This window comes from Amphiprion ocellaris, chromosome 6, assembly GCF_022539595.1.
Source record: "Amphiprion ocellaris isolate individual 3 ecotype Okinawa chromosome 6, ASM2253959v1, whole genome shotgun sequence".
Classification (NCBI taxonomy): Eukaryota; Metazoa; Chordata; class Actinopteri; family Pomacentridae; genus Amphiprion; species Amphiprion ocellaris.
The window spans coordinates 27,087,079-27,109,295 of record NC_072771.1 but is presented as its reverse complement, the minus strand read 5'-3'; the positions used below and the strand labels follow the sequence as shown (position 1 = coordinate 27,109,295).

At 39.2% G+C, this 22,217-nt stretch overlaps 1 protein-coding gene across 2 annotated transcripts in view; it reads left to right on the top strand.

Moving 5' to 3' along the window:
- The first annotated feature begins 1,295 nt into the window (after nt 1–1,295).
- The window catches only part of nipbla (NIPBL cohesin loading factor a), a 32,385-nt gene continuing 11,463 nt past the window's right edge, over nt 1,296–22,217 (top strand). Inside the window, exons 1-28 of one of the 2 annotated variants that reach the window (XM_023282138.3) lie at nt 1,296–1,673; nt 3,246–3,318; nt 4,776–4,925; nt 5,210–5,375; nt 6,540–6,640; nt 6,881–6,992; nt 7,183–7,346; nt 11,861–12,009; nt 12,849–12,939; nt 13,202–13,420; nt 13,623–13,880; nt 14,014–14,765; nt 16,384–16,597; nt 16,760–16,936; nt 17,048–17,221; nt 17,446–17,607; nt 17,732–17,838; nt 17,941–18,027; nt 18,289–18,520; nt 19,097–19,248; nt 19,360–19,440; nt 19,652–19,752; nt 19,977–20,106; nt 20,214–20,296; nt 20,577–20,709; nt 21,127–21,270; nt 21,407–21,493; nt 21,914–22,134. In XM_023282138.3, the coding sequence (XP_023137906.1) occupies nt 4,862–4,925; nt 5,210–5,375; nt 6,540–6,640; nt 6,881–6,992; nt 7,183–7,346; nt 11,861–12,009; nt 12,849–12,939; nt 13,202–13,420; nt 13,623–13,880; nt 14,014–14,765; nt 16,384–16,597; nt 16,760–16,936; nt 17,048–17,221; nt 17,446–17,607; nt 17,732–17,838; nt 17,941–18,027; nt 18,289–18,520; nt 19,097–19,248; nt 19,360–19,440; nt 19,652–19,752; nt 19,977–20,106; nt 20,214–20,296; nt 20,577–20,709; nt 21,127–21,270; nt 21,407–21,493; nt 21,914–22,134 (4,361 nt within the window). In that variant the 5' untranslated portion in view covers nt 1,296–1,673; nt 3,246–3,318; nt 4,776–4,861. The remainder of the gene's footprint in view (nt 1,674–3,245; nt 3,319–4,775; nt 4,926–5,209; nt 5,376–6,539; nt 6,641–6,880; nt 6,993–7,182; nt 7,347–11,860; nt 12,010–12,848; nt 12,940–13,201; nt 13,421–13,622; nt 13,881–14,013; nt 14,766–16,383; nt 16,598–16,759; nt 16,937–17,047; nt 17,222–17,445; nt 17,608–17,731; nt 17,839–17,940; nt 18,028–18,288; nt 18,521–19,096; nt 19,249–19,359; nt 19,441–19,651; nt 19,753–19,976; nt 20,107–20,213; nt 20,297–20,576; nt 20,710–21,126; nt 21,271–21,406; nt 21,494–21,913; nt 22,135–22,217) is intronic. The other variant, XM_023282141.3, reaches the window with a different exon arrangement.

The following is a 22,217-nucleotide window of genomic DNA, read 5'->3' as shown; positions in this document are numbered from 1 at the left end:
TCCTGGGAGCTCATCATATCTAAGGCAGCCCAGAGGGACATAGCGTACAGATAAACAGCTTAGTGAGTGTAGGTGGAGTTAATGTCTTGCTTGAGGTAACATTAGTGGTTGCTGGTACTGGACGAGTGAGTAATGCTGTTTCTTTTTAAACAACCTGGACTATCTTGAATTGTTGCTTCTAACCAGAAACACCTTATCTAGAATTCAGCATCCTTCAGACTAATGGTACAATAACAATCACCACACTGTTTTTCAGTGTCCATCATATTCAACAAATGCCACTTCTGACACCTTGAGGTCAAACTGTGATTTGACATTCTTCAAAACATTGTTCTTTGTACTCTTCTTTTTTTTAAAAAAATGCTGTAAATTTAACAAAGTCAAGATTGTACTGAAGAGATTAAGCACACAGTGAGGCATTTTATTAGCTGGCATGCTTATCTGCTATCTTCATAATGATATAAATTTAAACTTCAGATGCAAAAAGTTTGCAAGCCTTTTCACATGCATTTAGGCAGGGGTGAAAAGTAGCCTACAAGAGTCCCCCCCAAAAAGAAAAAAAAAAACATTTGTTTGAGATTTACAACAGTTTTATTTCTTTTCCGCTATATTTCCCACTTTACTTTCAATACCGCTCCAATTATGATAAAAATTTCAATGAACAAAACACATGATCGACCTTTAAAAGGAAAAGTATTTGAAATTAGCTACAACTTAACCCGACATAACAATAAAACAATGTTTGCAGTCTTAATGCATCAGTAATTCAATGATATAGCAACAATTGTAATAAATAATTTTACTTTTAAAATTTTAAGTATATGTTAGTTATCTAAGACATTTGCTACATTCACATTTACTTTACTAGACATTTATTTTCTTTATTTTAAATGTCTTATAGAATTAACAATATTTGTAGTGAATGCGATTGCAATTGTTTGTATGTGTAGCCCTGTGATACACTGGCACATATTAACGAGGATTAAGCAGTGTATAGATAATGGATGGATGGATGTTTGTATTGCTATAATGCATCCAAAAAGAAACTGTAAGGGGCACTGTAGTGGTTTGTGGTAAATAAACTGAATGTTTCATCGCCAGAAAATCCGATAGTATCTTGCCTGTATAAGTTTGTTTAGCTGATCCAGCATTTACTTTAAGCGGTCTGTAAATGGGCCACACGAGCTAAAGTTGTGTAGCAGCGCCCCCTAGCGACTTACATACAGAACGTCGCATGGCATTTTGTTTGGCGCCGATGGAGGGAGTCACTCCTGAGATCTTTGGTCAGTCAGACGGCAGAACTTCCGGTCGGCATTTTGTTCTACGAGAGGAGAGCCTCTTGATGATCGCAACAATCGTCATATTTCTCATTTACTGTCGAAATTGGCTGCACTCATTGTTTATGTCGGCGCAGACCGACTGAAACTCCGAAGAACGAATGTTTCCCCATGAATGTACGTTGAAACATTCACCCTTGAGTGACGGAAGAAGAGCGAATCAGTCCGACCCGGATTATTGTTGATAGCTAGCAGGCTAGCTCATCAGCTAGCTGGCAAGCCAATCGAGTTCCTTCTGGAGGAGCTGCGAGAGAGAAGAAAGGGGGAGCTAGAGATACGGACACGGACACAAACCAAGCTAAAACATTCCCCTCCCTTTGAACGCAACATCCGAAGGTAAATATAATCACATATATGTATTTTTATCTAACTTTTAAAATTGCAATTATTAGCAATAACACTAATAAATGCTCTGCTGCAAGACCACCTACGGCGTCGTTAATCGTTGACCGGGAGGTAACGGAAGCTAGCGAACTAGCCAGCCAAGCTAGCTAGGTGTGTTTTTGCTCTGCCGAGGCGTACGGCCTCAACTGGATGTCATTTGTCGAGCCCGAGGATTGGGCCGTTGCCACGGAATTACACTCTGTGCCGTTGCTTTTGCATCTACTCACAAACCAATTGTTTTTTTTTCCGAGTTCAGTGGAAATTGGCTAACATTCATTAAACCCGACTAGCGCTTCCTTGTCTTATTTGAATTCTCTTCCCTTTATTTGAACGATGAGCAGCGTTAGAAGCTAAGTAACAACAGTTGAAGCTAGTTAGCATAAACTGCTAGCTATTAAAACACGACTATTGTTGTTAGCGAATGTTAGTAAGCTAGCGTTACCATTCTTAGCTGCTATCGTTCAGTGGTAACGCTAGCTTCGCGGTTAGCTCGAAAGATCCAGGCAGTTAACTTCTTGGCAGTTAAACGTAATGTTAATGGTTTTGTTCGCCAGTAGTGAGCTGCAGCTCGCAATTCAGCTAAGATAAACATTCAAATGGATGCTAGTGTACATTAGCTAAATCTTGAGTTATCAGCATTGTCTTATTTGACAGCTTATGTTTTGTTTTGGTTTACTGGGACCTTTGGCAGGGCTAATGTTGATTGTGGTCGCTATAGTGTTTTGAAATGATTTGACTGGCCACAGACTGAGCACAACCAACGTCGCCTCAGCTGTAGTTACTTTACTATTTGAGTTTGATAGACATGTAAATGTTGTTAGCAGGGATTGTAGATATTTTTATTGACTTCTGCAAATACAGCTCGGTAGCTTTTTGCAATTGCCCAGTTTGCAGAATGCGTATGGTGGCTGTTGGCTTCTGGAGGATGTAGCCCCCCACAACTGCCGCCACCATCACAGTGCATCTGTTCCTTTGTGCTGCCTCCTGCCTGTCAGTCTCACAGCTGTCAGCCAAGCCCCTGCGTACTGAAGGAGACCACATAGATGGAGCATGCTAACGTTACCGCTTCCTAATGTAATGTTTACAATATCCATTTGAAGATACTGCAACAGTCGTGTCGTGCAGAATAAGTTTCACGTATTAAGTATGTGACTTCAGTGCTCGCTTGCTCTTGTGTCTGGTCGTGTTGCAACGCTGTGTTTACAGATTTCGGCAAGTCGCGTAAGTTGCCAAAAAGTTGTTTCGTTTTCTTAGAAGTCCTCATAAAGGATTTCATATAAGATGAACAGTGCTGCACACTTTTGCAATCTGTGTTTTAGGGTTATACAGCAGTAATAACATGGTCATTGCTAATAAAAAAAAATGCGTGTGTGACTGAATGTTGTGTTGTTCTGTTTGGCATTACAGTGACGTTTTGGGTTAACTTATTAGTGCAACGCTTGTATTCACAACTTATTTTCTTATTCTTACAAAGTACGATTACACTGTCAGTAAGTCATGCAGAGCCATGTTCTCTTTCAACAGATTGAAGGGGGTTGGACTTTTTATCTGAAATGTCAGTGAGTCCACCAGAGACTGCACAGAGTTCTTCAGAAAGGTATTTTTGTAATGATCTGAATCATGCATAATTTTCCTGGCTTATCATTACCAGCATTTTTATATTATATACATTGAGAACATGTAGTCATATCTAATTTGTATGGTCTATCACATTAATTGTAATTTGAAAGCCCATGAATCAGGAGCTGTGTTATATAGCTGTGCTATAATCAGAAAATTGCAGCTGGCTTTTCCCCTACCTTTGTTTGACCTCCTTTACCATTTCACTTGAGAATTCAAAAGTAACTGACAAGCAAGGGGATATAAAGAAGTGCAAAATAAGGCATTAAGCTGTACAGATCTGTCATAATAACCTGTGATGTAAGAACCTTGTAATTTGACACAAATGAAGGGTGCTGTACTTATATGGTAGTATCACTGCATTAAGTGAAGACCTATTCAGTTTTACAATGTTGGCAATAATAATTCTCTTTACCATATAAATCCATTCAGACAGTGTCTTGTATATACCCGCACCTTGTGTCACACACGTAGTATCTACTGTATTACTAGGGCAATGAGATTATTGAGGCTTTTTCATTGTAGTACATTATAACAAGTACTGTGCAGTATTCAAAAACTTTTTATACTGGTGGCTGTAAAACCACATGAGTATATGTCCTTTTCTTTTGCTTAACCTAATAAGCCAAACTTTTAACAAACTGAAATGGTATGCAATGGTATTATGCTGCTGTTTTTATATCTGCTTTGCAATATATTTTCTATACAGAGGATGTATTGTGTCTTGTTCAAGTTGTGTGTACATTACATATATTCTATTAGTGGATGTCTTAGTTAAATGACATGACATTTAAAAGATTCAAAGTAATTATTAGTGTGTGTACAGAGGCTGAACTAGGACTTACTCTAGAAAATGTAACAGAAATCACAAGCATGCATTGCCCGTAAGCTGGTGCACATACAGTAGACCAGTATAGAACCATAGTGTGATTTTGATTCAGGTCTCAGTGCATTTTGTTTTTTAGACATTTCTTCATCTGACCTGCCCTCATAGTAACTGCATGTGCTTTCTGAATCCAGAGACCTCTGAGGTTTCGCTCAAAGGATGAGCAATCATGTTTATATGCTCAGCAAAGAACATGTGATTTTATCTTGACTGACACAATGTTGCAACGCAGTTAGTTGTGATGTGCAGATGATTCTGTAGGCACCTTTCCTACTTGATAAAATGCAGTGTCAGCAGCACAAAGGCAGACTTAGTTTATACAGCAAATATTTCTTCCTTTACAGTGCATTTGAGTCTGTGGTTTTGCTGTGCCTGTACATGTTCGTTATTGTTTTTATCATTTTTTACTTTCACTTATTTCTTTGTATTTAGTAAGGCTATGTTTTTTTCTCTTACACCAACTCTATCTTTCTTCATTCTTCTCATGTCCACCACTCATGCTGTTTTTGTCTTTCTCTCTTTCTATCTTACTAACCTCTCTCTCCCAGGTGCCAGGAGATGTGAGGACGGGTGTCGTCCATCGACCCCCTGATCTACCTGTGTATCAACACACTCCCCCACCCTCACCTTCAGCATGAATGGGGATATGCCTCATGTTCCCATCACCACTCTTGCTGGGATCGCTAGCCTCACAGACTGTGAGTGTCACGCAGTTGTGTTCCAAACACGTGATCGCAGTTTTTGTTTTGTCTCCTCTTCCGGTATAAAATGTCATGCGAAGACATTCAGTTTGAACAGATGTAAATGTGCAGTTATGATTGCAGACACTTTTTTTCTCCATGTCTTACACTCTTCTCTCTGTGTTTTAATTACCACATGTCCCGTATTGCTCACATTTGTTTCTTATCTGTCTCTTGGTCTCATTCACATTTTTTACCTTCCAAAATCTGTCCTTTCTGAAAACACTTTCTTTTTTCCTCAGTGTTGAACCAGCTGCCCCTCCCTTCCCCTCTACCTGCCACCACCACTAAAAGCCTCCTATACAATGGGAGGATTGCGGAGGAAGTTACCTGTCTACTGGGCTGTCGAGATGAGAATCTGGCCTCCCAGCTAGCCCATGGCCTCAACCAGGTCTCCACAGAGCATATGTGAGTATACAAGTAAACAGTGTCTGTATGGCAAAATTGTGTCCTGATGAACAGACAGGCCAAACCTGAATATTGGAGGCAACTTGTTTGTATGACAGTCGATGACCGATTGGTGTTTGACTCTGAGGTTCTACATAGTTCAGCTTTCAAACAGGTTGGTCAAAGCAAGTTACAGTTGACTTGTGGAGATTGTTTAGTTCTTTTGCTAATTAGAATACAAAAAAGATACATTTTTGATAGATGAAGACATGAAAGACGCTGACACCAGAATAAATGTTAAAGCCTTTCTTGTGGATAAATTTGCCAGCTTCAAATACTAGTATGAAAATTCAATTACTACGTGCAATGTGTTTAAAATAATTGTTTTAATGCTGTTTAATTTAGTAAGGGTCGTTTTTGTTTAAGAGCAGCATTAAATCAAATCCAGTTTGATATATTTATATTTGAGGTGTCACATCAGGCTAAAATGTATACCATGTAATGTCTTTTTGTATCTTGTGACAGTACTTAAACATTTTCATTTTTTGTTTACATTGACAGAAAAGTAATATTTCTACTTTGTTTATTATTAATGTTGCAGTGAATGAAGGGGGTTTACTGGACTGCTTTACATTGGAAAATTTTCCTAATATTTTGTCTGTCCAATAAACGTCGGGGGAAGTATTAAGAACAGTGAATATGTATAAGTTTGTAACAGTAGAATTTATGGCAGAATGGTACTGGATTGCATTTGATTACACTGTTGTTAATAATAAAGAGCCGGTGTCAGTGTGTATTGATCTGCATCCAGTGAAAGATATGTTCGACATGTCAAATTGATTCATGTAATTGAGCCAAAAATCCCATAAATCTAACTTTGCAATGAAGCAGGTCGGCTGATGGATTTTTGATATGTTAAAAAAGTTCAAACTTTGTACTTATCTCCCCTCAAATTGTGTGCTATGTATGTTTAAACCGCCCCACACTGGACTGTAGGCTACATATCTATTAAACCAGTCATACATGTAAAATGCATGCATGTAATGCATATATTTGTGTTTGCATTCATGTTTCAATATTAGTTAGTGTTGTCTGGTTTTACTTACTCCTATTCATTATTTCACCCACTTATCTTGCCACCAGCTATTGTTTTAATGCAAGTGTGCTGTTTTTTCTTTTTTGTAGAGAGCTAAAGGACAACCTGGGTAGCGATGAGCCAGAGGGAGATGCACCACTGTTGCTGCAGACCATGCTGGCCAGGAACCCTGGCATCTTCAGGGAGAAAAGTATGGAGACAAACACCTGTTGCATATTATATTATATTATATTATATTATATTATATTATATTATATTATATTATATTATATTATATTATATTATATTATATTATATTATATCATATTATATCATATCATATCATATCATATCATATCATATCATATCATATCATATTTTATATTATTAAAATAAAATCATAAAGACAGGATTTTTTTTATTATCTATAAACTATGTTGTTTCTAAACAGATGTTATGCAGCAGCCAATGGTACCACCATTCAAGATCACCCAAAATTCCATGCATAGCCCTGCCCAGTCTGCAAACTTCCAGCCAGCTGCAATTTCTCCCAATCCATCAAGGTGGGTTAAACTGAGTTGAATCTAATGTATCATCCTTTCAAAAGTAGTGATTTAATTGCTGAACAGCTAAAACATTATACAACGATTCTATCTAGTAAAATAATGTAATTTGTGTTACTTTTATTCATTCAATTTTCTTTTACTTCCTTGCTCACCTTCTTCTTTCCGTTCTTTCCTCCACTTTGTCCAGTCGGTTTGTTGCACCTCAGACTGGTTCCAGTAGCCGGTACATGGGCCAACAGAACAGTCCAGTACCCAGCCCCTACACTCCTCAGAGCCCTGCCCCTGGTTACATCCAGCAGTATCCCCACCAACAACCACCCAGCTATAACCCACACCAACAGATACAACAAGGTGAGTGTGTGTGTGTGTATGTAGCATGTTTATATGCATGCATGAAGATCAGTGCATTCTTGCTTGCGTGTGTGCACCTGGCTGATACACACAATTTTATTTGAGTCATGATGACAGACATGATGTTTCAATGTCAGAGTCTGTATGTTATTACTCCGCCAAGGAACGGTGGAGTTATGTGACGATCGGTGTACGTTTGTCTGTCTGCCTGTCTATGTGAAACATTACTCAAAAACGGACTAACGGATTTGGTTGAAATTTTCAGGGGAAGTCAGAAATTACACAAGGACCACCTCATTAAATTTTCACAGTGATATGGCTAATAGTCTGGATCCACAGCTTTGTTAAGGATTTCCCATTGTGAGATATAGCTGCCGGCACGGCGTTGCTGTAACCATGACAACAAGTGAACACTGTGTCGGTTACCTGCTGATGATCACATGATTGCGATTCTACTACAAAATGACTGTGATTTATCAGTTGGAAATCATACAAAGAACAAATAATTAAACTGGGGGGTGTTTCTAAGTCTCATCAATTCCAGCCGCGCGCTACATATTTAGATCACGCAATTTAGAAAACCCCAGCCAGACACTGGTGGAGCTCCTGGTGTTTGACAAAGCCTTTATTTGCGTTCAGCTGTCAGCCTTATTTTGAACACAAATTCACCTTTCACTCCTTTCTTCAGGAAGCACTGTAAGAGTTTGTTCCAATTGCAGCTAGGTGCTTATACGTTTATACACATCCTGTGCTAGACAGCAACAGCATGGAACAATTTTCTTTCATCTTTATGTGAATTTTCGGACTTTTCGGCAGCCTCTTCATCGTATCAAGAAACGGCTTCTTAGATAAACACTTCCTGTGCCACTGGAATGGTGACAAAAGAAAAGCCCATAACATTAAAAAAATACGCCTGTAAAATAAAAGCATGGAGGGAATGGTTATTTTTAGGGATGTCTGATATTGACTTTTTTGCTGATAACCGATATGCTGATATTGTCCAACTCTCAATTTCCGATTCTGATATCAACCGATACCAATATATGTGGACTTGGAAATAATTGCAAACCACAGACATATTGTTAGTCAGGCACAACAAGAATGTTCCTGCGGCCACACTTGCAGGGCTTAAAGTGAAAAAATAATCCAAAATCTGAACTTTTTTGCTTTTGGGTGGGAGTTGGGGTACAATCTAGCTAAATGATAAGAAATGAAGATAGCTGCATTCAGAAATTCTGAATGCAGATTGTAGTAATACTAAAAAGATCAGTAGGTGGTGGTAGGTACTCCATCTGACTACAACATGGTGCACATATATTGTTTAGCAACCAATCAGTAAAAGACATGGAAAAAGGACATTGATTCACCTTTTAACAATATGTGCACTATTTATTCTGAAATACAACTATGTAAACGGCTGCAGTGCAAAAAATAAGAAAAATATAATTTATAACAGCAAACTATATTTCAGTTCAAATAATAACAACAAAGACATTAAAGTGCTCTAAGAACGGGTAACTTAAATAATTGGACACAGATAAGAAAATAGAAAATAAACAAATACAGTTTACTACAAACAACTACAGTTCAATTAAAGCAAAAAAATACTGTGCTACAAGAACTGGCAAGCTATCTATTTCTTCTTTCTTTCTGACATCTTTTACTTCTTCCGTAAGTGTTGAGGCAGTGTTCACTTTTCTGTTTGCCAGATGTTGAGTTCCTCTGCCCACATCATCATAAAAAACGAACAAGCTCATGAAGAATTGTGTCCATGCTCTGTCTAGTGGCTGCATCAATATCCAACGAAAACACACATTTTTTTTAAAGCTTTTCAGAAATACTTATCTTAAATGCTGGTGCTATGCCGTGTGTATTTATGGAACCAACATGCTGATTTGACACGGACAGTTTTGACAAAGCATTTTTATCTGCAGCACAAATTAACGAGTGGCTGAGATATGGTGAACGACAAGTTGTGTTCTGCAATGAACGAGCACTTGCGTGTTTTTAAATCACAGATCCGGTGATTGTTGCTCCCGGTAAATTAGTTGGGAGTTTCAGAGGACAGTAGCTCTATGGGTCTGACTCGTGGCATGGCAGCACTTTTTTGCCGTTAGTTTTGGCATGAGTTTTTTTTAACACACGGTACAGAAGCAAGCACCAGACTCCTTCATTTATTTGGACCAGCAACCATAGGGCTTGCCGTCTCTGTTTAAAGCGCCATTTATTTTTACTCCACCAAGGAACACGACAAAGTTATGTGACGATCCGCGTACGTTTGTCTTTCCCGCTATTTGTTTGAACACAACATTACTCAAAAAAACGGAACAACGGATTTGTATAAAATTTTCAGGGAAGGTCTGAAATGACACAGTGATTTTGGCAGTAATGCGGCTTATAGTCTGGATCCACGGATTTGTTAAAGAATTCTGTATCACTGCGTCACTATAACCATGACAACAATGGTCTCACCTGCAGCTGGATCTCAACGTCTTTCTAAGACCTGTCCCCACTCTACTCCCCATTGGCTAGTGATTTTAGTTTGGTTGAGAGCAGTAGCTGCGTTCCGTTCATTCCATTGGTAGATGAACTTGACTGGCAATGTAGTCCTGTTTTTTTTTCCGAGCCAAACGCCAGGGCCGCATGCTGGAAATCTGGCATGGTTGTTTACACACTTCATGACGCAGTTTGATGATGTGATCATTTGTGCACCGGTAAATGCTGGCGAAATCCAGGCATTATTTTATCGGTTTTCATGATAGGCAAAAAAAACGTTAACGATATTGACCGATAATACATTTTTATGCCAATATCGGGCCGATAATATCGGTGGGCCGATATTATCGGACATCCCTAGTTATTTTAACACTAGCAAAACAAAGGCTTGCCAGAAGTAATGAACTGATCAACAGACCTTTATAAGTGTAGTTTACACACAATTCGGTATCTATACATAACACGTACATGCATAACACATGTCTGTGCTCAGCACAAGGTCATTTTTCATTAAAGAGTTCATCTGTCGGAACTCATAAGTCAACAGAGCAGCCTTGGCTAAGTACTGCGCTCTCTGAGTGCTTTTCTTGTTTTGCAGTTTGAGGACTGCATATATTTTGAGGTTTGTAGTTACGTTACTTCAAATTTATCCACAAGGTATATAATTACTGCCAAAGATCCCCATTTAGTTTTTGTGTGCAGACTCCCATCTGTGGAACCTGCACTATAGCTTCTGACAAGACAGCATTTCTGGTCGATTTGATTGACTATGCACTAATTGTGATGGAAAATGCATTTACATCTGACCTATCAGGCCTCAACATAGAGTTAAATTCTTGACTTTGTCTTTCAGAAGCACTCTGCTTACTGGTCAGATATTTACTGTTGTACTGTGCTACATGTGATTACCGGCTCTGAATACGACAAAATTCTGTTCTGTGTTAAGCTACTGTTAATATGAAGTTAAGATTTCCCTCAGTTGCTTCACATTAAAATCCTTTCAGTGTTTCCTCATTGCACCATTGCTTTGCATTATTGACTTTTTAGATTGCCCACATAATTTCTGTCCATTTTGATTGCAGTTTTTACCCAGGAATTTTGCAACTGTTTTAAATAGTAACACAGTTGGAATTACCAATACTATACTAAATACTGAAAACAGAAAATCCATGGAAAAACTCTTCTCAAGTAAGAATCGGATAAAACAAAGAAAAATCTTATTTAAAATGTAATTAATTTATTAGGCCATTAGGTGTATTTTATGGTGTTAGCCCATTTGTTCAGTTGGGTTGACATTATAGCTCCTTACTGGCTGAACGCCATGTTGTCGTTGTCCAATATGGCAATTAAATTGAGTATAGGTTTATGCTTACCAAGTGTTACATTTAGTCATTATAATTTAAAGAATTGCATATATGGGTTCACATAAGGGGCAAGGTTTTGTACAAATAATTGTATATCAACTAACAGTTGTGGCTCCTACAGTTGTATATAATCAGTTCAAATAGTTATGCTTTTTAGTTAGTGTCCTCTCTAAATGATATATTAAATGATATGCTTTCAATTCACTGGTAAGATATATGAATAATAATAGGATGAACCGTTTTTTGCAACCATGTACTGATTTGTATGCTTCACTAATAGATAAAGGGCAAATAATTTTGCCACTTACAAAAAACACTTTTCACTGTATGTGCAATATGGGAGTTCAGTGTGATTACAGTTATTTTGTGTAATAGTTGAATTTACGGTGATTCGCTTACCATTTTTCTGGGTTCCATAAACCTTTTTTTTCAGGCTCTTGGAAGAACTGAAGCAGTTTTAATAGTAAAACTAAAACATCCCTAATAAAACCATTGGTTTTGTACATGTTTATTTACTTTTTTTTGTTCACAAGCAATTTTTGGCCACATCTCTAATTTAAAAGAAAACATTTTTGTCATCTATAAAATCAGAGTTACCTTGCAGATTGATCATTTGAAAAAATAAAATAACATCTTTGTTCTTTGATCCGTCAGTGTCTGTGGCCAGTCCGATGGTTCCAGGTGGAATACGAAATATCCATGAGGGCAAAGTATCAGGGCAGATGGCCAATGCTGCCAACCACCACTCAGACAGACATGGTACTGAGGACTACCTGAACATAGTACATCGACTCGGCAATGAGGTACGACTGACAAAGTTTATAAAGAAAAAATCTGCATTAAAGTACAGTGAAGAGTAATGGTGTTTTTACACATGGAAAATTCCTTTGTGCAGAGTTTAGAAGTTTTGAAATGTGATCCAACAATACACGGCACGCATATAAAGCCAATGTATGTCAAAGTTGACACTATTACTCTTAGACAGCAAACTGGCAACTGGCAGCATCTGCCACTTAACAATCAAGTGAGGTGGAAACCATAGAAGAAAGAGTTGCTAATCTGCTGGTGAATGTATTTTGTGCAGTAGAATGCTCAACAAATTAAGGATGAATTGCAGCATTATGTTTTATGCACTGAGCGAGGCTAAAGAGAAAAAAAATAATGTGAAGTAATACTTTCTTAAGTTTGGTTATATAATATTAGCCAACCAGGCAAAGGGATTTTTGAAGAGAACCTTTTGAACCACAAATGTATGCGGTTATATTTGTGTTATGTTAAACCTATGTAGGTGTTTGTAACTTCATCTAAAATGGGTTCAGAGGTGTATTATCTGTTAGCAATTTTCATACGGACACAGGTTTTGAGGTGTGTTTTTTCCTTAATGAGGGAGCATATTCAGGACAAAGCAAGAGATACTCAGGAAAACTCCTGTATAAACTTTACACGTTGAAATATGTGGACAGAGCAAAGATTATCAACTGTAGTGTCTAAAATTACATTATTATGGTTATGATTTGTGGGAAAGCATCTGTGTCAGAGTTGACTTGTTTGGACCTAGAAATGTAAAGGAAAACCAGGCTGGAGGTCCAATGTAAAGCTCATACATGTTGACATACGTCTGTATTTTGTGTGTGTTGTTTAGGAGGGTGACTCCGCCATGAGGAATCCTTCTTTTCCTTTGAGGTCTCCGCAGTCAGGCTGCTCCCCAGCAGGGAGTGAGGGAACACCCAAATGTAAGGACATTGCAAGAGAAAAGGAGGCACTACAATGCATACACCTTGCTTACCTTTTTTTCATTAAGAAGAGAAACTGAAATGCTCATAGTTTGAATTTTACGGCAGCTGAATCGTTGAAGGCCAGTGTCCTCAGTAGCAATGTCTGTAGTCATCACAGTGCTGTGTCTGACTTTGTGCTCTTTCATTTTACTTGCCTTTTGAGGAATGACTTTCTGTCTAACAACTTTCATCTTCTGCACTCGCCATTGCTTCTTCACAGCGGGTTCTCGTCCCGTGATTCTTCAGCTACCGCCTCCCTATGCACCCTCACCAAGGGAAGGAGGACCTGACCAGAAACAGCTGCTCCAGCAAAAGAAGAAAACCCCAGCAGTGAAAGAGGAAAAAGATATGTACGACATTGTTAGCTCTCCAAACAAGGACTCTACAAAGCTCACCCTCAAGCTATCCAGAGTCAAGTCAAATGAATCTGATCCCCCAGGTAAGATTTTGGATGCACTCAGTCTTGGGCCCCCAGTTTGTTACTCTGACAGTTTCACAGCTATTTAACTAATTTGCAGTATAAAAAAAAAAATGCTGTGCTAACATCTTTTTAGGACAAAAATAAATCTTCCCCATCAGCACTGGATACTATTGGCGCTTTTCAATACAACCCTTTAAAAGTGTTCTTGTCAATGTCTCAGGTGATGTTGTGCCAGACATGGATCAGAACTCGGACAATATTGAGGCAGAACTGGGCTTTCAGCAGGTGCCTGTTCTCCAGCAAAATCTTGGAGTCCGGCTACAACAGCAGCAGGTCTCCCAGCAGGGAGGTGGTGCTGGTGGCCTTCAACCTCCCAGTTCCCCTTATGATGAAGCAGAGCTGGATGCACTTGCTGAAATTGAAAGGATAGAACGAGAGGCAGCGAGTGAGAAGTGCTCCAAAGAGGTGCAAGATAAAGGTGTGTATGATTCCTCCCTATAGTTGAGAAAAACTATGTCAACAAATTTCTATATTGTTAAAAACAGTATTTAAGTGTGTCTCCTAAAATTCTAACTTTATTAACATTTAATACTACCTTTATGTCATTACAGACAAGCCACTGAAGAAGAGAAAACAGGACTCTTTTCCCCTGGAGCCAGGTGCAGGGGGACCAGGAGGCCCCACAGGTGCCCCAGGCAGTGGATCAACAGGAGGGGGAAATGCTGGCAAACTGACCCCACAAGAGGCCACTGCAGCTGGGAACGGTGCCAGCCGCCCTCCCCTCATGGTGAGCATCGACCTCCAGCAGGCAGGCCGAGCTGATGGCCAGCTCGACCCCTGTCTGGCTGCCCCTATTCCAGCCTTTGAGGCCCAACGATGGCCTGAAGAACCAGCTAGTGGTCCGGCTGCTGTGGAAGGTTCTGACACGGCTTTGCGGTTGAAACCAGATGGACGGCCAGAAGTCATCAAGAATAGGGTCGATAAACATGACAACAGAAGAGAAGGTCGGGAGTCATCAAAGCACCGACATGATGAGAAGTCCTCAGACAGACGGGGAGAGATGCCAAAGTCATCCAGCCGAGGGGAACATGGGCGAGACAGGGACCGTGAATCTGACAGGGATAGGAGGCATCGGAGCGAGACTGGTGGTCGAGACAGGCGGTCTCCTGACTCTCGCTGCCGAAGTGATCGAGATAGGTCTGGCTTCCGGGCTTCTTCCACTGGAGAGCCTGGTCGGAGCAGCAATAGGCAAGATGGTTCGAAAGCGGCCTCATCTGCTTCTGGTGCTAAACTTCCAGATTCTTTCCCTGCTCACCTCCTGGGAGGGCATAGTGGCGCACTGAAGAACTTCCAGATCCCTAAGGTGATCTGGGCTGACCCAAACCAAATATCTACCCACCTACCAATCATTCAACTGTCACTGCCTGCAATCTCACAAAACCAAATCACACCACTGCTCACTCTTGTTTTTGTTTTCCCATTTGTAAGCCTTTTGTTTATTGCTGGGATTGGTTTTAAAATTCTATTAACACATTAACTCACACCTAACCATCTGTTTAAAGTAGATGATTGTTAGTGTGTAAACAGAAGCAAATACCTTAAAGAAATCTTCCACTGCTGTTTTTCAGATATTGCACGTGGGCAAAGTCCTAACTGTACGTAGTCCTACAACCTGGACTGAACAAAGTTAAATTTCTCCTCTCAGTCAAGCTTCTAAAGCGAACATAGTGAACAGAGATGCTACCTCCATCAACATGTCACGACGCACAGCTGTGCTCCAAACACAGTGAAGTGTGCTGTCGTAATTTTTAACATGGTAGTCTCTGTGTATTTGCATGCTGTAGCCTTTTTTTTTGCCTGCTTTATGTTTCTCAGCAATACTAAGCAGTGATTAAGTTGTTAACTGACCAGGTGTGGCTGTTGGTGATACGTAGGACACTGCAATGTGAAAAGCGCATGGCGTTGTCTAAGGAGTCATGACTGCCCCTTGCTGGCACTGATGGTTTGAATCCTATTCTGGGAGATTTTATCTACAAATATAATTTATAATATCTGATCAAGTACAGTATGCTTATGATTATTGTTGATGACTTGTGGACAGACAAACAGTGACTCCTTTTATACCTTTTTATGTGTGAAGTAAAAGTACTTTTTCTAGTATTCATTTGCTGGTTAGTCAGGCACCTTTTACTGATGAATTTCTTTCAGCCTCTTTGGAATAATTGCATATTGCTCATCACTCATTCTATTTAAAATCTCTGTGAAAAATGTTTCTACCACTGTATTCTCAGTTTCCCTCTTTAGCACAACAAACTTGCTGCTTGAACAGCACACTGTGAGCCTATGCTGTACTGCTGATCAGTTTTTGTTTTTACCTGGTACTGATGACAGGCCTAGCTTGCTTAATTGGTGCCTTTAATTCAATGGTCAACCTAATGAAAACCATAACGATAATAGGCAGATGAAAGGTATTAACTCATTGTTAGTAGAAGCTTTGTTTCTATGTGTGCATGTATTGTATAGGCATGCTTGTTTATTTGCGTAAATATTAGACATAGAGTTTGACATTTGGGTGCACATTGGACACACCTGATCTGTTACTTTTTGAGGAGGAAGTAAAAGAAGCTGCAGGTGCTATCCCCATTTTGGCAGGGGGTACTTGCTACCCTAGCACTGCAGTGTTGTTGATATTTCACATATTGGCTGTTAGTCTTACAATTTCAGACATGGGCAATTTATAACAACAGTGGAATATATCTTTATGTCTTTGCTATCAGGACACTGGAAACTAACATCAAAATCACTAATTTCATGTCAGTTTGAATCATTGTTTACATTTTATTATCTTACTTGGTTTTCTATTTAGTAAACAGTGCTCATATTTTCTGGTGAAAATTGTGTGGGGAAAAAGTGAATTTTATTGACATTTTGACAACCTCAGAGAACTTTTTTTGACTCTTTTTTCTGCTGCTTTTTTCTAGATCAATCGTGATAAGGATGGCAGTGGGTCAACTGAAAGTCAAATGTGGGTTCAGCCTAAGGTTAAACTGGAGAGACTGGGTTTGGTGAAGGACTTTGAGAAGCGGCCTAAGCCTGTAGTGGTTCTTAAGAAGCTCTCAGTTGACCAGATCCAGAGGATCATTCGGCACAGCAAGTCTGGAAAGAACAGGTTCTCTTCAGGAAAGTCTGGCAAAAGTAAGAACCTAAAGCTGTGGTGCTGCAACAGTTTGCTCAATTCATTCTAGTGCTTTTACAGCATGTTTCACCCTGTTAGTGCTGCGTTTTTCTGTGGACTTGAAGAGAAGAGAGGTTTTATCTTTTGATAATAACTTGAAAATATTATTGCCGAATTTTCAGGTGGTATGGACCCGGCAGTTCTGAAAGAGCTACCCCCTGAGCTGCTGGCAGAAATTGAGTCTACCATGCCTCTGTGTGAAAGAGTAAAGATGAACAAGAGGAAGCGAAGCACTGTAAATGAAAGGCCCAAATACGCCGAGGTCAGCTCAGATGAAGACTTTGATGCAAATGGAGAATGTAAGTCAATTCATTGAATTATTGGCAGTTCTCCATACTAATTTTTGCAGGTTTGGTCATTTGATTGAGAAATATTAATAACATATATTGGATTATGCTAAATCCTGATAGCTGCAAGAAAGCGGCAGCGCAGAGACAAAGACAGAGCCTGGGAGTTTGAAGAAAGGGAGCGACGAGGTTCAGGAGAACACCGGAAAAGCAGCCACCGAGATGGTCGACGAGGCTCAGGGAGCCGCTACCGAGACTCCTCAGAGGAAGATTCACCACCACCCAGCATGAGCGAAAGTCTGTATTCAAGCATTCCAAATTAAGTTTGTCTTTCTTTTAAATGTGTGTGATAGTTGGAAAAACTATTTTGTCTTTGTTGATTTTTCACTGTTAAATCTAATTGCACCATTAGATTTGGTAGTAATTTTTTTCATATTCATTTTTGCTTGTGACTTCAAGATTAATGTGACAAATTGAAATCTACAAAAATGACAACTTTAAGTAAAACTCTGCTCACTCAGTTGCCAGAAAAATGAAGATGAAGGAGAAGCAGAAGAAACGGAAAGCATACGAGCCCAAGCTGACCCAAGAAGAACTGATGGAATCATCCACATTCAAGAGGTTCTTAGCCAGCATTGACAACATACTGGAAAATCTGGAGGATGTGGATTTCACTGCCATGGGTAAATATCTGCTCAGACTTGCTTTGAAACTGCCACTGTGAGAATATAATTTTTAAAAGTTCAGTTACTCAATTCTAAATATACTTTTGGTCATTTGTCTAAAGATTTGGTTTGTGTTTTCCAGCTGCAGATGATGATGAGATACCTCAGGAATTGCTTCTTGGTAAACACCAGTTGAATGAGCTGGGCAGCGAGTCTGCCAAGATTAAGGCCATGGGCATCTCCAGCAGGGTACTATGTAGTATATATTGATATCAAAACTTTATTTGAACTGTTTTAGATGCGTCATGCTACTTCAGATGTAGGTCTAAGTGACAGTCTCTGTTTTTGTAGATCCCATCGGACAAGTTAGTGAAGCTCCTTAACATCTTGGAGAAGAATATTCAGGATGGATCCAAGCTCTCGACCTTGATGAACCATGTGAGCACCCTTCCTTCCTCTTTCTGTTTTTAATATTCTATATAGCAAGACCTTATAATAGGAGACATTTTGGTGATACGCTGGTGAAATCCATACGTTACCCATGAAAAAATGTAAACATCCTGTCATTTGTGGCTGTAGCAGACAGTCAATTACGAAAATGATACAGAGGATTTCTTGCTGAAATGAATAAAAACTTTCATCCTCCAGACAGTTGTTTTTTCTGTACAAGATGCACATTCTGTTCATTTTCAATTTCAGGACCATGATGTTGAAGATGAGGAGCGACTTTGGAGAGACCTGATAATGGAGAGAGTCACAAAGTCTGCAGATGCCTGTCTGACAGCTCTTAACATCATGACCTCAGCGCACATGCCGAAGGCTGTCTACATAGAAGACGTCATAGAGCGGGTGCTGCAGTACACCAAGTTCCATCTTCAGAATACACTGTATCCACAGTATGACCCCGTCTATAGGGTGGACCCACATGGAGGTGAGGATACAAAACTTTATTACATTTGATTATTTGGTTTTTATACACTTATGATCTGAATAAAACTAAATTGATGAGTTTAAGCATGTGACTAATTGTGTGAGAACCTTTCATTGGTACCATGACACTTATGTCTGATAAGTACAACATTACCATTAGAGAATACTGGTCATCCATTATTCCCTCTTTTACTGACTTCATAGACTCTCCCTACATGGACATTTACCTTAAGTGTCATAAGCTGTGGCAGGAAACTGCAGCTGTAATAAATGTGGCTTCAAACATCTCAGTGAGCCTCACAGTGCACATAATTCTTTAAATGTTGCATAGAAACTAATTTGTACAATGGCGCAAATGACTTCCTAAATTACATTTTCCAAATGTTTAAAATGCTGTTAACTGTGTTCTGATATATGACAATGTCCCTGCAATTTAATGGGAGTTTAACTAGGCTTGCAAAACTTTGCATGACATTGTTTTTTAATAAACCTCAGGTTATGAGAAAATGTTTCAGTATGTTACCATTTTCATGTTTATGTATTTAGGTTTAAACCAGGTTTCTCTTTCGTTGTCTAGGTGGCATGTTGAGCTCCAAGGCAAAGCGTGCAAAATGCTCCACACACAAGCAACGTGTTATTGTTATGTTATACAATAAAGTGTGTGACATTGTCAGCAACATCTCTGAGCTCCTAGAGATCCAGCTACTTACAGACACCACCATCCTCCAGGTAAAAACTAAGAGTACTTATAAATAATGTCGAACTTCAGTTACTAGTTCATCAAGTCAAAAATTGCTTTGCAAACCAAATGAGGTCTATGCCCATGTTCTTTTTTTCCAGGTTTCTTCTATGGGAATCACTCCATTCTTTGTGGAGAATGTCAGTGAACTGCAGCTGTGTGCCATTAAATTAGTTACAGCGGTGAGTCTTTGTGTACAGAAATTGCATTTTATTTTCTATCATTGCTAGCGACCATCCTCTTCAGTCATTATCTGAAATACGACTTTGTGGTTTTCTTTACAGTTACACTTCTTCTGATTTTAGTCTGTATTCCTTGTTGTATAATCCTTGTTTTATTCAGTCTACAAAACTGTGAAGGCAGAGACTATAGAAAATTATTCCTTCTCTGCAGGTGTTCTCACGCTATGAGAAGCATCGGCAGCTGATCTTGGAGGAAATCTTTACCTCTTTGGCCAGACTGCCCACCAGCAAACGCTCCCTCAGGAATTTCAGGTAACTTGTGTTACATCAGTTGACATCGATTTATGGCCATTTTGTATCGCAGGGATGAGGTATCAAATGAGAGATTTGGTTAGTCTTGGGCCGTCAGTGAAATAAAATTGTAAGCGGGGCATTGGTAAAAGTTTTCCATTGTAAAGGTGTGTTCTCTAACCAGTCCATTACTTTTCTGGATAACACCTGTAAAAATTTCTTATTGGATAACTTTTGTGTCTTAGGCTGAACAGCTCAGACCAGGATGGAGAGCCGATGTACATCCAGATGGTAACTGCTCTAGTGCTGCAGTTGATCCAGTGTGTAGTCCACCTGCCCAATGACAAGGACGTTTTTGACGAGTACGAGACCAAGGTAAAAGACCAAAACTAATATACAAGCAAATAAATAAGCATTATTTCTAAATTCAAACACACACATTCAACATATACTTTGCTTAAGAGTGCTTCTTCTTTTTGTAGGTGGACCAGGATGTGTTGATAACAAACTCTTATGAGACGGCAATGAGAACAGCGCAAAACTTCCTCTCAGTCTTCCTCAAAAAGTAATGTCGTTCTATCTTGAAATATACAATGTATGCTTTGATTACACTGTTATAAGTGAATAAGCTGTCTTTGGTCAGTTGCTGGATTTATTCACACAGCTTATTCATCCTTACACAGTTAAATATTCTTGCCTTCATTTTCTGGTTGTTGGCTGTTGGACCCTGATCATAATTTCTACCAATAATTTCTTTAGATTCTGCTTTTTCTTTCGTCCTCTAATTTCCCTGTTACTACCCCCTTTTCTTCTTTGCTCCTTTCTGCCTCTTCCCGCTCCCTCAGGTGTGGCAGCAAGCAGGGAGAAGAAGATTACCGGCCGTTATTTGAGAATTTTGTCCAGGACCTTCTCTCAACAGTGAACAAACCAGAGTGGCCTGCTGCAGAGCTGCTTCTCAGTCTGCTTGGTAGACTGCTGGTTAGTAGAGCAGAGACCTTTCTCTTTGCTGTTAATGCAGCTATTTGTGTTTGAGTGATTTAAGAACAGATTAACTACCAGTGGGCAGCTTTACCATCATCTGTCAAAACACATGGGAATCAAATCACCTGATATATATTGTTTGCCTTTAATAATAATAATGATGATGTAGTTCTTTAAGAAATTTCCAAAACATTAGTGCATACTCTGTACTTGCAAAAATGTCTGCTATCAACAGATTTACTTTTTGATTTGTGGCAAAAAATATTTAGACATTAGTGCAAAGCTAAAGGTTTTCTTTTCTCTATTTAGAGTATAAATGAAAGCCAGTCTTGATCTGAAAGTTAGAACATTGCATTTCTTGCTAATATTTGTTTTCATGCTCATTGTCTCTTTCTGTGTCTGTGCTCCCAACAGGTACACCAGTTCAGTAATAAGCAGACAGAGATGGCTCTGAGGGTAGCATCTCTAGACTACCTGGGCACAGTGGCTGCTCGTCTAAGAAAGGATGCAGTCACAAGCAGAATGGACCAGAGATCAATTGATCGTATCCTGCAAGAGGTAAAACAGCTTTACATTTGATTCCATCATTTATTGATGAGCATATAGTTTTTGTTTGCTTTTTTTTAAAGATTTACATCTGGAGGAATATAAATTGGAATTGATGAATATTTTCTCCTTCTCTTGGATTATACAGTCTCCAGGCAATGATGAAACCCAGCAACTGCAGAAGGCTTTACTGGACTACTTGGAGGAGAATGCTGAGACAGATGCCTCACTGGTGGTGGGTTTACATTAGGCTGAATATGCAAGTGGCGACACTATTGGAGTGTTATATCTGAGATATCAAAAATCTATTTTTTTTGGCTGATTGTCAGTTTTTAGTTAATTTTTTTAATTGAGCTTGTTATCCACGTATTGAAACACCTTGCCATAGGAAACTGCCATATGCAAACATAACTCTGAAAGGCTTCCATTAAATTTGTTTGCCATATTTTCTTGCTGTACTTTATTCAGATTGCTCAACAATTTTTGCCTTTTTTAGTTTAATGAAATGTCAACACAAAAGGCACGCATAAAAAAAATATTTGTTCATGTTTTCAACTGCTGTGTGTTCAGGAAATTATTGTAGTTGATTGGTTTGTAACTAATTGTATTATTTGAATCAGTTAAATCTGATACTGACACTGTCTTTGTCTTCTAGTTTGCTAGAAAGTTTTACATTGCCCAGTGGTTCCGTGACGCCACCACAGAGGCTGAGAAGTCCATGCGGAACCAAAATCCGAAAGATGAGGATTCATCAGATGGACCCCAACATGCCAAGGACTTGGAAACTACCGGTGAAATTATGCAGCGGGCTGAGAAACGGAAGAAGTTCCTGCGTGCCATCATTAAGACCACGCCGGCTCATTTCACCACACTGAAGTAAGAATGTGTGATTTTTCCAGTGTTGTACTCAATACTAGTCTCATAACAGTCTTGTTTGATTATTCCAGTCTTTCTTGTTT